The sequence below is a fragment of the Cherax quadricarinatus genome, chromosome 63, assembly GCF_038502225.1.
Source record: "Cherax quadricarinatus isolate ZL_2023a chromosome 63, ASM3850222v1, whole genome shotgun sequence".
In the NCBI taxonomy this organism is placed as follows: domain Eukaryota; kingdom Metazoa; phylum Arthropoda; class Malacostraca; order Decapoda; family Parastacidae; genus Cherax; species Cherax quadricarinatus.
The window spans coordinates 19,112,671-19,129,655 of NC_091354.1; the positions used below are offsets into that span (position 1 = coordinate 19,112,671).

The window sequence follows — 16,985 nt, forward strand, 5'->3', positions numbered from 1 at the left end:
TTACATGCTTTACCTTCTCCAAAGCCTTAGTTTTGCAGGACACAATGTTGTCCTCCACTTCATAATGTTGATCCAGCAGCCGCTCCCTTTCAGCATCATCTGCACAATTCTCTAGCAGCTCTTTTTCATAGTCTTTAAACCACAATCTATATGACTCATGTCTATTTCCTAAGGCATCTAGGTGTAGCTTTAATTCATCAGGGTTTACCGTTTCTTGTCTCATTAACTCCATACACTTCTTGTATGATTTAGTAACATGACCCTTCCGAGCTTGTAGTGACGCTTTCTTTGCTTTGGCATCCATGGACTTGCCAGCCGCACTAACTTCCTCAGACCCAGCCATGGTTAGGGAATTAATAATCACCCATTATACAACTTAAGTAGACGCCTTATAAGAGTAATTCTTGCACTTTACTCTTGTATAAATCCTAGCCAGCCATGTGCTAGCAATTTATTGGGCTAATTATCATCCATCACACGATCGATTAAACTCGTGCACCCTACACCCACTTCCTTCAATCAGTCACTTAATTATTAAGTAATTAATTCAATTAATTTTTTCACTGATTGCATCCGGTTCCGGAAGGACCAACGGGCAGATATGGAAAATTTTCTAGGGTGTTTATCTGTATGTACCTCAACATTATATACATACAAGTAATCTCATTGGGAGACAACCATATTGTTTACCATAGTCACCCCGTGTAGACATGTGAGAAAACTTAACCACCTCTGGTCACTACAGGTGGCCCCTTCGACCTCACAATCTTATCCATATCTATCCGAGACCAGTATGGATTGGATAGCACCCACAAGTACGGTGCTACTAATTAATTGTGGACTGTATATATTATATTAGTTTAGCTGAATGAAAGGGGGGGGTAGGATACACATGGATACATCCATCAAGGAAAAACATTTGTACATAATCCCACCACTTACCAGCTGTTCTCTGGTGGTCACTTGATGTAGCTGGATCACTCATAACCTATCCAATTACAACATAACATAACTGGCCAGCATGAGTCTGTTATAACTAGAAGGGTTACTTAACTGTGGGTGATTGATATTCCTTATTTCCTCCATTCACCATCTCATTTCGATGTCCTGCTACACCGACACGGTTCTCATTCCAGCAGGACGAGGTATCCGTCGGTTTGTCCCGGTTTAGAAGTCGTGATTCCATAAATCTCCATTATCCCCGGTACGAGAGTCACACGTTCACTCGGAGCAGGGCGCTCTATTTCACATCCCGCATTCTCTTAACTCAATGTTATTATCACTGATTACATTACCATTCACAAGACGATTTAACGTCTCATAACTATTATACAAATTAGAGGTCACTCCATTAAGATCTGAGGCCGATGAGCGAGGATTAACACACGGGTATGTCCCCTGGACACACACCCTGGCCGTGCACCTGCCACCCGGTCGCACATTATTCACTAATTTTACCACCCCTTTACAGTGGTCCCGTAAATCACGTTCCCTCACTCTTCACTAGGGACAGTCACGACACTTCCTATTATGAATTGAGGCCTATATCGATCCTTAGGCCCCCGTGAACGCCAGTTTCCTCCTTCCCGGTTTCCTCAGCCTCCTCACCACATTCAAAACAATCCGCCTCTCTCTCCCCAGCTCGACCCCTCACCCCCCTGCACATCTGCGCAGGCGCAGCGGGAACCCAGCTGATTTCATTAAAAATGCAAATACATTTTGACCCAAATCAGCACATTAAACACTTATTAGACACTATAGCTTCGGAAATTAAATAATTTCCACATGTGGAGTCAAAAAACGTTATCTATGGAGGCAAAGAAGGGAATGTATGAAAGTATAGTAGTACCAACACTCTTATATGGATGTGAAGCTTGGGTGGTAAATGCAGCAGCGAGGAGACGGTTGGAGGCAGTGGAGATGTCCTGTCCAAGGGCAATGTGTGGTGTAAATATTATGCAGAAAATTCGGAGTGTGGAAATTAGGAGGTGTGGAGTTAATAAAAGCATTAGTCAGAGGGCAGAAGAGGGGTTGTTGAGGTGGTTTGGCCATTTAGAGAGAATGGATCAAAGTAGAATGACATGGAAAGCATATAAATCTATAGGGGAAGGAAAGAGGGGTAGGGGTCGTCCTCGAAAGGGTTGGAAAGAGGGGGTAAAGGAGGTTTTGTGGGCGAGGGGCTTGGACTTCCAGCAAGCGTGCATGAGCGTGTTAGATAGGAGTGAATGGAGACGAATGATACTTGGGACCTGACGATCTGTTGGAGTGTGAGCAGGGTAATATTTAGTGAAGGGATTCAGGGAAACCGGTTATTTTCTTATAGTCGGACTTGAGTCCTGGAAATGGGAAGTACAATGCCTGCACTTTAAAGGAGGGGTTTGGGATATTGGCAGTTTGGAGGGATATGTTGTGTATCTTTATACGTATATGCTTCTAAACTGTTGTATTCTGAGCACCTCTGCAAAAGCAGTGATAATGTGTGAGTGTGGTGAAAGTGTTGAATGATGATGAAAGTATTTTCTTTTTGGGGATTTTGTTTCTTTCTCGGGTCACCCTGCCTCGGTGGGAGACGACCAACTTGTTGAAAAAAAAGTATATATATATATATATATATATATATATATATATATATATATATATATATATATATATATATATATTAGGTGAGTACACACACACACACACACACAATTCACGTTATCTTTTCAAACATCCACATACATTACGTGTCCAAACTAATGTCTAAACTTACTGAACATAATCAAAACATATTTTAAACAAGTAGGGATGATACAACTGGACTCTGCACCATCACTCTTCATTTATTACACACAAATTATGTGCTTGGGTGGTAGTAGAATATAAATACTTAAGACTGATTTTAGTTAGTTATAAAACCACTGTTTAAAATGACTGAGCAACAGAAGAGTATACAACCGAAATACAAACAGGAAAAAGAGTGTGTTTAACTAGCAATGGGAGGATGATTTTGCTTTTACTGTTACGGGTGAAAAGTTTTGTGCCTTATCTATTATACAATCATCATCCACTTTAAAGCCAGTAATTTAAAGTGTCATCAAGAATGTAACTATAAAAAATTTGCACCTGAATTTTCTCCTGAATCAGAACTGTGAAAAAATAAAAAAAAATTAAATCTAATTTAGCCACTCAAGAAAATAGCCTGTTATATAGTCGTATTTTTATTTATAAATACAATTTTAAAATATTTTTTGTGACTTTTGAACATTCAAAAATGTATGAAAAGTATTTTATGTGTGGTTCTTCTTATAGAAGAACTTGCCCACCCCAGCACTAGGCTTTAACTGCATTAAAAGTTTATAACACTCAGTACTATTGCTATCACACAGCAATTATTATTTTTTATAATCAAGAGGGAAGCGCTAAACTTAAGTTACTACAAGTATTAAAGTAGCACTCTTCTGTATATGCCATTCTATTCATGTCATTCAATACTAGACATTTAAGTTTTGATCACAATTATTCTTAATATATTTTCCATTTCAATTCTGTTTTGGAAAACTTGGTTCAGCTTTAAGTTACTAACAGTCACCATATCTGAGAAAGTTGACATCAAGGTCATTTGATTCAAGAAATACTAGCTGCGTAAGTTTATACCGCCCATTCCTTTTCACTGCATGACCTCCACGGGTTAAACACTTCCCCATGATTATATAACTGAGTATACACACTGTTGTAGAATGTGACTGACCTGAGTGTCAGGTGCTGGGGAAACCTGGGGTTGTGAGAGCAGTGGCAGACTGTAGGTGCCAGACGATGATGGTGCAGCTGCAGGCTGAGGGACGGTCTGATGCAGGTTCTCCACTGCTTCTTGCTCAGAGTAACCAGACATAGAGAGCTGCGAGTCATCTAGTGGTGCCAGGCCTGAGTGCTTGGGACCAGTATAGTCGTCTGTCTCCTGGTGGATGCGGCGGACTCCATGCAGGGAACTACGGTGGTAAGAGGCATCAGGGTGGGGCGAGAGGGCCAGTACCAGCATGCACAAGGATGCCCCCATGATGAGTGTTATGAGGGCCCTGGTGCCCCTGCCCCACCTACCTACACGCCACAGCCTCACCAATCCTGTAATACATGAAGTTACTAAAAAATACTGCACTGCCACGATACAACTTTTACAAGTTAATACATGAACTCGTCAGGAGAATACATACAGCATTAAACATAAATGTTCATCAAAAATGGTTATTTAATAAAGTGTCCATGTCTTTTCACAATAATAAATCTACAGAAATAAGCAAAAATAAGTGAAAATATATAATTAATATATTGTTATGATATGTCAGCTGGCAACATGCTGTTGGTAGTGTGACAAGCCTTGGTAAGGAACCTCAAAGTTTTGCCCAATGTTCTTGGAACCTCGGAAAGTTTTGACCAATGTTCTTAAGTCCTTTGTGTGTTAGCCAAAAATTGCAGACCAACAACCTTAACTTCACACATCATAAAAGCCTCTGAAATGGTGATAGACACCTAATTATAAATTTTATGAAACAACACAATCCGAACCAGCATACCAGGTCTACTAAGCAAATTTCCTAAATTTGTTTGTAACAGATAAGTGAACTATAGATATGTAGATATAAATCCATATGTATTCCTGTTAACCCTTTGGGGCCTAGTTCCTAGGCCTTTTGTGTATCCATATGCTCTCGCGCTACCATCCAAAGGATGGATACGGGGTGCACAATAAACTAGCCACTTCAGTGGCAAAATCTAATCGAACCAGCATGGATTTAGGGCTGTAAGATAATGGCTGTCACAATTACCAAACCACTATAACAGAATTTGAGGTGTTAAAAGAAAACCAAACCTCAAAATTAGTATACACGTACAATGCATGGATTTCGAAAAGACACTTGATAAATACGATCACAGGGTGATAACACGCAAAATAAAGGCCATAATTTAATAACGGGGAAAGTAGGCAAATGAATCTTCAGTTGCTTAACACGGAATTGTAGTAACCCGAGCAAAATCCAGCTTTACCAAAGTAAAAAGCTTAGTACCCCAAGTCACGGAGTTGGCACCTTTACTGTTTCTTATTATCACAGCGGAGAGAGGAGAAAAAAAAAAAAACACTCGCCACACGTAACATCTGCGGATAAAATCAAAATAAGTATCAAAATCACTTCGCTAAATGACACAAACTACAAGAAGATATGGGCGAAGTTTTCCAATGGTCAGAGAAGAATAACCTGACGTTCAATGGTGACAAGTTCCAACTACTTGGATATGAAATAATGAACTCTAAAGGGGCACTGTATGCAAAATGCAAGATCACCAGACAGAATAACACGAACATGTGAAAGACCTGGATGTAATAATGTCAGCCGATCTTTTTGTAAAAGAACACAATAAGGGAAATATCGCGACAGCCAAGAAAATGATAGGGTGGATAATGTGGCTACTGGTGGGAAATAGAGGTACTGGTCACACTATTTTAATTGTTCGTGTTCTCTCGCTTAGAGTATTGTTCAGGTCAAGAGAGATCAGAGGTGGAACAGAAACAGAGATCATTTAAGGCTTGTCTAGAGCCAATAAAGCATTTAATAAACTACTGTGAATGCTTCAGAATCCTCAATATGCAAATGCTGAAGCAGAAGAGATAGATGCATGATAATATAAGCAAGTCACTCGAGGGACCGGTCAGAAATCTGCACACTGCCGTAAAAATATACATGTAAAACAAACTCAAACAGCAGGGGCACCGTGGGCACACTAAGAGAACATTGTATCAGCATACGTAGTCCCAGACTATTTAACACCTTATCAGCGATACACTACCTTAATAAGTGTAGAAGTCTCCAAAAGGACACCTGACAAGTAGCTGTGGCAAGTGCCAAATAAACAAGGCTGTGATGGATATGTAGGCCGCCAACAATAACCTGGTTGATCATGCAAGCATCAGACAAGCCTGACCCAAAGTCGAGTGGCGGGAGTAAGAAAAACTCTGGAAACCCTTGAAAGGTAAAAGTGTACCAGTAATTTAAGGATGGAAATGAGCTGGGGCCACTAGCATTATATAGAGAGATGCATGTTGGGACCACTAGCATTACAAGAAAGGAGACGTGTTGGGGTTTTAGTAAGAGAGATGTATTATAATCTACACTTGGAAAATCCTAGAAGGAATGTCCCCAAATCTGCACACAGAAATCACTCCCTACGAAAGTAAAAGACTGGGCAGGCGATGCAAAATGCCCCCAATAAAAAGTAGGGGCGCCATTGGTACACTAAGAGAAAACACCATAAGTGTCCGGGGACCAAAACTGTTCAACAGCCTCCCATCAAGCATTAGGGGAATTGCCAATAAGCCCCTGGCTGCCTTCAAGAGAGAGCTGGACAGATACCTAAAGTCAGTGCCGGATCAGCCGGGCTGTGGCTCGTACGTTGGACTGCGTGCAGCCAGCAGTAACAGCCTAGTTGATCAGGCCCTGATCCATCGGGAGGCCTGGTCATGGACCGGGCCGCGGGGGCGTTGATCCCCGGAATAACCTCCAGGTAACCTCCAGGTAACCTCCAGGTAGCCGTACCGGAGGGGATTCGAACCCCGGACATCAGTGTGTGAGCTGAGAGCGCTAGCGATAGAGCTACGGGAGTACTAGTACTAATGCTAGACAGACACACTTAAGTTAAATTCTACATTTTCCTTCAGGTTAATTTTCTGGCTAATGTAGCAACTTTACCACGGAGTAATCCAATGTGTAATGGAATCCATAACAATTATGGATTATTTCCTTTTTCCAGGAATTTTTTTTAGTATCTATATCTGGCTTCTTTAATGAACATGTTGAAGTCATTGTATGAATTAAGAGTCTTCAGCGATAACATAGAATCAATAATAATCATAGAGTCAAGCTCAGTATCACAAGTTAACTTTAGCCATAATGTGCAGAGTCCCAGGGCCCTGGTTGCCTGGGCGACGACTGATGGAAGGGAGAGGGAGGGGGAGGGGAAGGGGAAGGAGAGAGAGAGAGAGAGAGAGAGAGAGAGAGAGAGAGAGAGAGAGAGAGAGAGAGAGAGAGAGAGAGAGAGAGAGAGAGAGACGGAGAGACAGAGAAAGAGAAAGAGAGACAGAGAGGTGAGGGGGGGAAGGGACAACACTTGTGATTCAAGACGAGAAGAGTTCTGATGAGGTGAATAACCTTCATAGTGGTGTCAAGGATTTATAGTGGTATGTGAGGTTGATAGTGGTGCCCTGACAGACTGCGCAGCTGGATCCCTGGGAAACAGGAAGAAGCAACAAATGTTGACAAAGCACAAAACACAAGATGGCCAAGACAGGATTATGAGGGAACGACGAAGCAACAATAAATATCCTGGAGGAAGCAAAACAAATTAAATGGAATGAATGCAAAACTACTGATCGTGGGGGAATTCAATCAATGGATGGTATACAGAACTATTCCTGAAGGTGGAACAGTTCTGCAGGGGCAGGATAGAGTTCTCAGACTGCAAGAAAGCACTTAATACAATACCACATACGAGGCTGCTTTGCAAATTGGAAGAACAAAGAGTAATGTTAGTAATGTACAGGAGTAGGTACAGGGGAGAAAGCTACTTAACTTTCTAGCAAACATAACACAGGTATATACAAGAGGATCAATCGTATAAATTAACAAGGATATGCAGAATTAAAAAAAAAATGGTTTCTGGGCTCTTAAAAATTAAATTAGGATATACAAAACTTATGAGAGACCCATCGTGAAGTATAAGAACATAAGAAAGAAGGAACACTGCAACAGGCCTTCTGACCCATGCGGAGCAGGTCCATGTCCCCCCCCCGGATTAGACCAATGACCCACCCAGTCTGGTCACCTCCACTCAAGGATGGAGCACTGTACCAGACTCAGCAGCACAAGCTAGTCAGGTCCAACTCACACCCACCCACACCCACTCATGTATTTATCTAACCTATTTTTAAAACTACACAACGTTTTAGCCTGAATAACTGTACTCGGGAGTTTGTTCCACTCATCCACAACTCTATTACCAAATCAGTGCTTTCCTATATCCTTTCTGAATCTGAATTTTTCCAACTTGAAACCATTGCTGCGAGTCCTGCCTTGGCTGGAAATTTTCAGCACGCTATTTACATCCCCTTTATTCATTCCTGTTTTCCATTTATACACCTCGATCATATCCCTCCTAATTCTACGCCTTTCGAGAGAGTGCAGATTCAGGGCCCTCAGTCTATCCTCATAGGGAAGATTTCTGATACATGGGATCATCTTTGTCATCCTCCTCTGTACGTTTTCCAGAGCATTTATATCCATTCTGTAATACGGTGACCAGAACTGAGCAGCATAGTCTAAATGAGGCCTAACCAAGTATATACAGAGTTGAAGAACAACCTGAGGACTTCTATTATTTATACTTCTAGATATGAAGCCAAGAATTCTGTTAGCTTTATTGCGAACACTAATGCACTGTTGTCTTGGTTTTAGATTACTGCTAACCAGAACTCCTAAATACTTTTCTCAATCAGTAGTATTAATATCTACATTTAGTTTATATGTGACATGGTTATTTACCTGTCCAACATTTAGAACTTTGCATTTGTCTATATTAAACTGCATCTGCCACTTCTCCAACCATTGCATCAGTCTATTCAAATCATCCTGGAGTGCTCTAGTGTCCTCATAATGAATGAATTGGACGGCCTATTTTGGTGTCATCAGCAAATTTGCTTATGTCGCTATTTATTCCCTCATCTATGTCGTTTATGTAAATTGTGAACAACAACGGGCCCAACACTGACCCCTGAGGAACACAGCTTGTGACGTGCCCCCATTCTGATTTCTCCCCATTTATGCAAACTCTCTGCTGTCTATTTGTCAGCCATGCCTCTACCCAGGAAAAAATTTTCCTCCTATTCCGTGTGCCTTAAGTTTCCTCAATAGCCTCTGGTGTGGAACTCTATCGAAAGCCTTACTGAAGTCCATATACACAATATCATATTCATTACCATGATCTACCTCCTCAAACACCTTAGTGAAAAAAGTTAGTAAATTCGTAAGACAGGAATGCCCCTTTGTAAAACCGTGTTGAGATTCATTAATCAATCTGTGCCTGTCAAGGTGGCTACGAATTGCTTCGGCAATTATTGTTTCCATAAATTTTCTCACTATGGTCTATAGTTCGAAGCCAAGGACCTGTCACCTGCCTTGTAAATAGGTATTACATTTGCCATTTTCCACTTATCAGGCACTATGCCAGTTTGTAGTGATATGTTAAAAAGATTAGCCAAAGGTGTGCTAAGTTCCTCTTTACATTCCTTTAACACCCTTGCAAACAGTTCATCAGGACCTGGGGATTTGTTAGGTTTTAGTTTCTCTATTTGTCTGAGGACCATGTCACTAGTTACCGCAATCGTACATAGTTTATTATCATCCTGTTCTACATAATCTATTATTTCAGGAATATCGCTAGTATTCTCCTGGGTGAAAACTGAGAGGAAGTAGGTATTTAGAATTTCACACATATCCTTATCACTGTCAGTGATCTGACCTGAGTTACTCTTAAGTGGGCCAATCTTGTCCCTAATCTTACTTCTGTATACCTGAAAGAATCCTTTAGGGTTAATCTTTGAATCCCTTGCGACCTTAGCCTCATAATCCCTTTTTGCTTTTCTTATTCCTTTCTTTATTTCTCTAACTGAATATATTGATTTCTTAACTGCCCATCCCCTCTTTTGATACGCCTATATATGCCTCTCTTTTGACCAATGAGATGTTTTAATCTATTGTTCATCCATTTGGGATCATTTTTGTTAGATCTAATTTCCCTACTCGGAACAAAAGTTGTCTGGGCAGCTAGAACTATGCTCTGAAACACGTCATATTGGCAACCAAGATCACCTACCTGACCCAAAGTCACGACATCCCAATTTAGCCCACCCAGGTAATTTTTCAGTCCCATGAAGTCGGCCAAGCGAAAATCTGGGACAGAGATTTGATTGCAGTTATCTGGGTAATTCCATGATATATTAAAACTAAGTGATTTGTGATCACTTTCCCCAAGCTCGTCATTAACCTCAAGATTATTAATTAGTGAATCTTTGTTGGCAAGAAGCAAGTCAAGCAGATTGTTTCCTCTAGTTGGTTCTGTCACAACCTGTTCTAAAAAGCAATCCTGAACCGTATCAAGAAAGTCACTAGACTCAAGATTTCCTGTCATATTGTTCCAATCAATTTGTCTAAAGTTAAAATCTCCCATTATCACAACATTTTCATATCTAGATGCCTTATGAATTTCGTCCCATAGCAGCTTACTGGACTCCCTATCAAGGTTTGGGGGCCTATTAATTTGTCATGTCCCTCGAGAAACTGTAGCCAAACAGATTCTGTGTTCGATGTTTCTAATCTTATATCATGTCTAAGACAACAATTTAAATTTTCTCTGACAAACATTACCACTCCACCACCCTGTTGACCCTGTCAGTGTGGAATAGTTTATAACCCTGTATGTTGCATTCAGAAGGCATTTCTCTATCTTTCAGGTTGACCCTGGTCTCTGTTATAGCAATATCTATATTACCTACACTTGCAAGTATGCGGAAAATGTGTCATAATTAAGAGCTGAGAACAATGTAGCTGAACCGCGTGTCACTGAAGGAACGACGGTGAGGAGAGATATGATAAGGATGTATAAAATACTTAGGAATTTGGACAGTACATGGAGGCAGGTGAAAGATGAATATATGAAGAACCACCGGTTCGTACGTCGGTCTGCGTGCGGCCAGCAGTAACAGCCTGGCTGATCAGGCCCTGATCACCTGGTCACAGACCGGACCGCGGGGGCGTTGATCCCCGGAACCCTCTCCAGGAACCATGGGAAGTTCTTGAATGTTAAGGAGTTAGAACTCCCCACACACACACCCACGCAACCCCCCACACCCCCCCACACACACCCGCACAAACCCCCCAAACACAAACCCCCCACACCTCCCACACACACACCCACCCACACCTCCCCACACATACCCACACCCACCCACACCTCCCCACACATACCCACACCCACCCACACACACACCCACCCACACCTAACCACACATACCCACACCTCCCCCCACACACACACCCACCCACACCTCCCCACACACACACACCCACCCACACCTCCCCACACATACCCACACCTCCCCACACACACCCACACACGCCCCACTGGAGTATGCAGCACCAGTCTGGCACCCACACCTAGTGAGGCACGTCAAGAAATTAGAGAAAGTGCAAAGGTACGAGGCACGAGGTTGTGACCATAGCTTTGGTAAGATGGGGAAGGAAGAAGGATGGGTGAAAATGGGGAAGGATGGGTAAAGATGGGGAAGGAAGAAGGATGGGTAAAGATGGGGAAGGAAGAAGGATGGGTAAAGATGGAAATATGGGGAAGGGTTAGGAGGGTGGAGGGGGGGGTGGGGTTTTAAAGGTAAGTGGCCTAACCACTTTAGTGCAATTTAAACAAGTGTGTGTGTATGTTGTATTATTCATGAATACATTAGATTCATAAGATAGGTATACTTCCTGGCCGTCAGTTGCACACAGTTATACCAGCTGTATATCGGCATGCCACTGACTTACAACGATGTATACTAATTGCAACTGCGTATTTTTTTTCAAAGATTTGCAACAAGACTAGTCCCGGAGCTAAGGGGCATGTCCTGCGAGAAGAGGTTAAGGGAACTCAACCTGACGACACTGGGGACAGGGACGACATGATAACGACATATAAAATACTGAGAGGAATTGACAAGGTGGACAGAAACAGGATGTTCCAGAGATGGGACACAGAAACAAGGTCACAATTCGAAGCTGAAGACTCATAGGAGTCACAGGGATGTTAGGAAGTATTTATTCAATCACAGAGTTGTCAGGAAGTGGAACAGTCTGGAAAGTGATGTAGTGGAGGCAGGATCCATGCACAGCTTGAAGAAGATATATGACAAAGCACATGGAGCAGGGAGAGAGAGTGACCTAGTAGGGAACAGCGAAGAGGCGGGCCAGGAGCTATGCCAACCTCTGCAACCACAATTAGGTGAATACACATACACTCCGACTCTCGCACTCTCCGACTCTTGCACTCTCCGACTCTCGCACTCTCCGACTCTCGGACTCTCGCACTCTCCGACTCTCGCACTCTCCGACTCTTGCACTCTCCGACTCTTGCACTCTCCGACTCTCGCACTCTCCGAGTCTCGCACTCTCCGAGTCTCGCACTCTCCGACTCTCGCACTCTCCGACTCTCGCACTCTCCGACTCTCGCACTCTCCGACTCTCGCGCGCACACTTTTTTACACTGGAGTGAACTAGCCGTTACAATAAGCGGTGTGGTGTAGACGTCACTTGGTTGCTCGTCAGGAGTGGTCGCCTCCAGAAGGGTAACGGGCAAGTGGTTGCTGGCGTCCGTTCAGAACGTTACTCGCTGATACCTCTTTAATACCATACCTGCAAGGCCAGTTAAACCGCGATATATGATACACGATACAAGGTAATTATTACCGCTGCTCCTGCACTTCCCTGCAGTTTCTTGTGGTTTCCGGCGGCTTCTGCGGTTTTCCGCGGTAATCGATCGTGGGATACTGGACTTCCTCAATATAGATTGAATAATTGGTATTGATGGGTAGCAATGGTGGAAGCAGTGTTGTAGTGGTACTGGTCCTGAGACTGGTGGCACTGGTCCTAGGATAGTGGTGACACTGGTCCTGGGACAGTGGTGGTACTGGTCCTGGGACAGTGATGGTACTGGTCCTGGGACAGTGATGGTACTGGTCCTGGGACAGTGATGGTACTGGTCCTGGGACAGTGATGGTACTGGTCCTGGGACAGTGGTGGTACTGGTCCTGGGACAGCGGTGATACTCGTCCTGGGACAGTGGTGATACTCGTCCTGGGACAGTGGTGATACTCGTCCTGGGACAGTGGTGATACTCGTCCTGGGACAGTGGTGATACTCGTCCTGGGACAGTGGTGATACTCGTCCTGGGACAGTGGTGATACTCGTCCTGGGACAGTGGTGGTACTCGTCCTGGGACAGTGGTGGTACTCGTCCTGGGACAGTGGTGGTACTCGTCCTGGGACAGTGGTGGTACTCGTCCTGGGACAGTGGTGGTACTCGTCCTGGGACAGTTCTGGCACTGGTCCATGGGTAGTGGCGGCACTTGTCCAGGGGCAGTTGTGGCACTGGTCCATGGGTAGTGGTGGTACTGCAATAATAGTATTGGATCTGGGGTAGTAGTGGTAGTGGTGATGAAGCAGTAGTGGTAGTGAAGGTGGGAGAGTATGGGTAGTAACACTGGTACTGATATAGTGGTATCAATGTCGTGATGGTAATGAACCTGGTACTGAAATATTAACAGGAGAGTTGCTGTGTTAGCAGTCCTGGGTTAATAGAAACATTAACAGAGGCACTTACTGTTAATGGTTACACTAATAAGCTTGTACAAATGTTTGTGGGCTAGTTAATGGTAGCAGCAGTGGTATTACAGTGGTATTACAGTGGTATCACAGTGGTATTACAGTGGTATCACAGTGGTATTACAGTGGTATCACAGTGGTATTACAGTGGTATTACAGTGGTATCACAGTGGTATTACAGTGGTATTACAGTGGTATCACAGTGGTATCACAGTGGTATTACAGTGGTATCAGTGGTATTACAGTGGTATCACAGTGGTATTACAGTGGTATCACAGTGGTATCACAGTGGTATTAGTGGTATTACAGTGGTATCACAGTGGTATTACAGTGGTATTACAGTGGTATCACAGTGGTATTACAGTGGTATTACAGTGGTATCACAGTGGTATTAGTGGTATTACAGTGGTATTACAGTGGTATTAGTGGTATCACAGTGGTATCACAGTGGTATTACAGTGGTATTACAGTGGTATTACAGTGGTATCACAGTGGTATTACAGTGGTATCACAGTGGTATCACAGTGGTATTACAGTGGTATCACAGTGGTATTACAGTGGTATTAGTGGTATCACAGTGGTATTACAGTGGTATTACAGTGGTATTACAGTGGTATCACAGTGGTATCACAGTGGTATTACAGTGGTATTACAGTGGTATTACAAACACAGGTATAGTATGGCCTGTTAACCTGGTTGTAATGGAATTAGAGCAAAACTCAACAATGGTACATGACTTGTATTTTCCTTGTATTTTTCCAGATATAAATTTCAAGTATTTATAAGTATGTACACTATGTGTGATATGTACAGAGGTGGAATAGTAAGTGTAGAACACGGTGACAGTAGATGGCAAAAGCAGAAACCAGAGAATGCACCGTGCTCAACCAGTAGCCCAAGGAAATCTGTCAATTCACTTGACACAAGTGAACCACGTTTCTTCACAGCTATGGCTGGCAGGCTTGTCTGTGACTGGCCAATGAACCGAGGTACTGATTTAACTATGGGTACCCTACTGATCGTTAAACCCTTGGCACCTGGTTCGCTAGTCGGGAGGCAGCCTATATGGGAATGTGACATACACTTGATAAACTGTAACATACTCGTAGCATGCCACAAGTGGTTATGGTAGTACTGGGAGTGATGGTACTAGTATTAATGGTACCTCGTGATGGAGCGGTGTCAGTGATGGTACTCGTAGTAGCGGGGATGGTACGGAGGTCCAGTACTGAATATAACAACAGAGTAAGAAATTTGCTGTAAATCAGTAAATGGTGGAACCAATCGCACTAGAAAATAGTCTTGACCTTTGTATTCACAAGCAATGATGATCCGGCAGGGAACATAACGGTGATGAATACAGCAAATTCTGACCACAACCTAACCAAAGTTCAGACCGACATACCCTCCACCAAGAGGGTGGATTTAACAAATTAAACTTCAACAGTAAATACATTAACTAGGATTAAATAACTCATGAGCTTAGTAAAGTATGCTGGGAGGAGAGTATGCATCATCATCTCGAGAGAATTAGCTCACTGGCACCACTAATTCGTTCCATTAAGTAAAAAAATTAAATGCAAATTAGAAAGGACGGAGGTTACCTGGTTACCTGGAGGTTATTCCGGGGATCAACGCCCCCGCGGCCCGGTCCATGACCAGGCCTCCCGATGGATCAGGGCCTGATCAACTAGGCTGTTACTGCTGGCCGCACGCAGTCCGACGTACGAGCCACAGCCCGGCTGATCCGGCACTGACTTTAGGTATCTGTCCAGCTCTCTCTTGAAGACAGCCAGGGGTTTATTGGCAATTCCCCTAATGCTTGATGGGAGGCTGTTGAACAGTTTTGGGCCCCGGACACTTATGGTGTTTTCTCTTAGTGTACCAATGGCGCCCCTACTTTTTATTGGCGGCATTTTGCATCGGAGGGAGGTGGCGCTCCCTCTACGTTTCTCAAAGATTCCAGATTATCTTAAGAAGAAAAAAAGCACACTGGTTAGTGGAATTGGAAACACCGAACTCATATTGAATGCATCACAGAGTCCAGGGAAGATGGAGCAAGCTTAACATTAATGAAACTGAAGAAATCCACAATAATATTTCCCCTATGCAAAATCCAGGGCAAACACCACATCCAACATCTGGCTCTTGCTTCAAGGAGATGGAACTTTCACTACCTGGAGGGCGTTCCGGGGGGTCAACGCCCCCGCGGCCCGGTCTATGACCAGGTCTCGCGGTGGACCAGGGCTTGATCAACCAGGCTGTTACTACCGACCGCACACAAATCGACGTACGAACCACAGCTCGGCTGGTCAGGTACTGACTTTAGGTGCGTGTCCAACTCACTTCTGAAGACAACCAGAGAGCTATTGGTAATTCCTCTTATGTATGCTGGGAGCCACTGACGACTACAAAGAAATTAGTGAACAATTGAGGTTACAGTATGGCTGTGTTTCGTAAACCATTAACCAGACAAGACTGATAATGCAAATTATTTAATAAACGAGATGCAAAACTCTTCTGACTTCTCCAAATTAACATAACTAACTCCACTTGACTTTCATGAAGTCATTGAGAGTATACCTATGCACTCTGCCCCTAGATCCATATTTGTGGAATTCCAAGTTCATCAACCATGGATATCACCACACTCCACCAAGCAATAACAAAGGACCTGTATCCCATATTATACAAATCTTTGAAAGCGTTTTAAGAAACAAAATTGCTACCCACATAGAATCCCACCAGTTGCACAACCCAGGGCAGGATGGGTTTGGAGCAAGCCACTCCTGCCTCTCACAACTGCTAGTGCGCTAGAAGCACTGGAAGACAAAACATTCATGTAGTTACACAGACTTTGCAAAAACCTTCAATAAGTGTGATTATGGTGAAATAGCACAAAATTACGTTCAAAAGGAATAACTGGAAATTTAATTTCCTAACAAACAGAACCCAAACAGTAATAGTGAATAAAATAAAATTAAAGATTGCCAGAATGAAAATTGCTTTTGTTTCATGCTTAGTATTTTTCCCAAGGTAATGATGCAACTATGAGTTGTGTGTGTGTCAAAAGACAAAATTTAAAAGCCAGATTTAGAGAGCGTAAGAGATGGTAGAAGATAACGGGTTACTGAACTGGTTAAAAACACAAATATGCTACAACAGAGGAAAGATAGACTTAGCCGAGAGATGACTGAATTAGTGCAAACACTTAGGATGTTATACCTGACAGAAGAAGTACAAAGGGAACAAAGGACCTTACAGGATATTGCAAGAAACCCAAAATATTTCTATTCCTATGCAAAATCTCAGCTAAGAATTACCTGTTGAATTGGGCCACTACTGAGAGGAGACTCGTATACTGACGATGAACAAGAAATAAGTGAAATCCTAAAAGAACAGTATGAGTCGGTGTTCAGCAACCCACTAAATGACAGCAAGGTAGAAAATACAGAAATATTTTTCACTCCAGAAGAAGGCCGCACAGACCAACTAACTGACATTAGTACAAATCCCATAGATTTCGAAAAAGAAA

The 16,985-nt window shown here is 42.9% G+C and overlaps 1 protein-coding gene across 1 annotated transcript in view; it reads right to left on the bottom strand.

Moving 5' to 3' along the window:
- The window catches only part of LOC128698293 (uncharacterized), a 618,270-nt gene that overhangs the window by 118,792 nt on the left and 482,493 nt on the right, over window positions 1–16,985 (bottom strand). Inside the window, exon 2 of the mRNA XM_070098678.1 lies at window positions 3,731–4,101. Coding sequence (XP_069954779.1) covers window positions 3,731–4,101 — 371 coding nt within the window. The remainder of the gene's footprint in view (window positions 1–3,730; window positions 4,102–16,985) is intronic.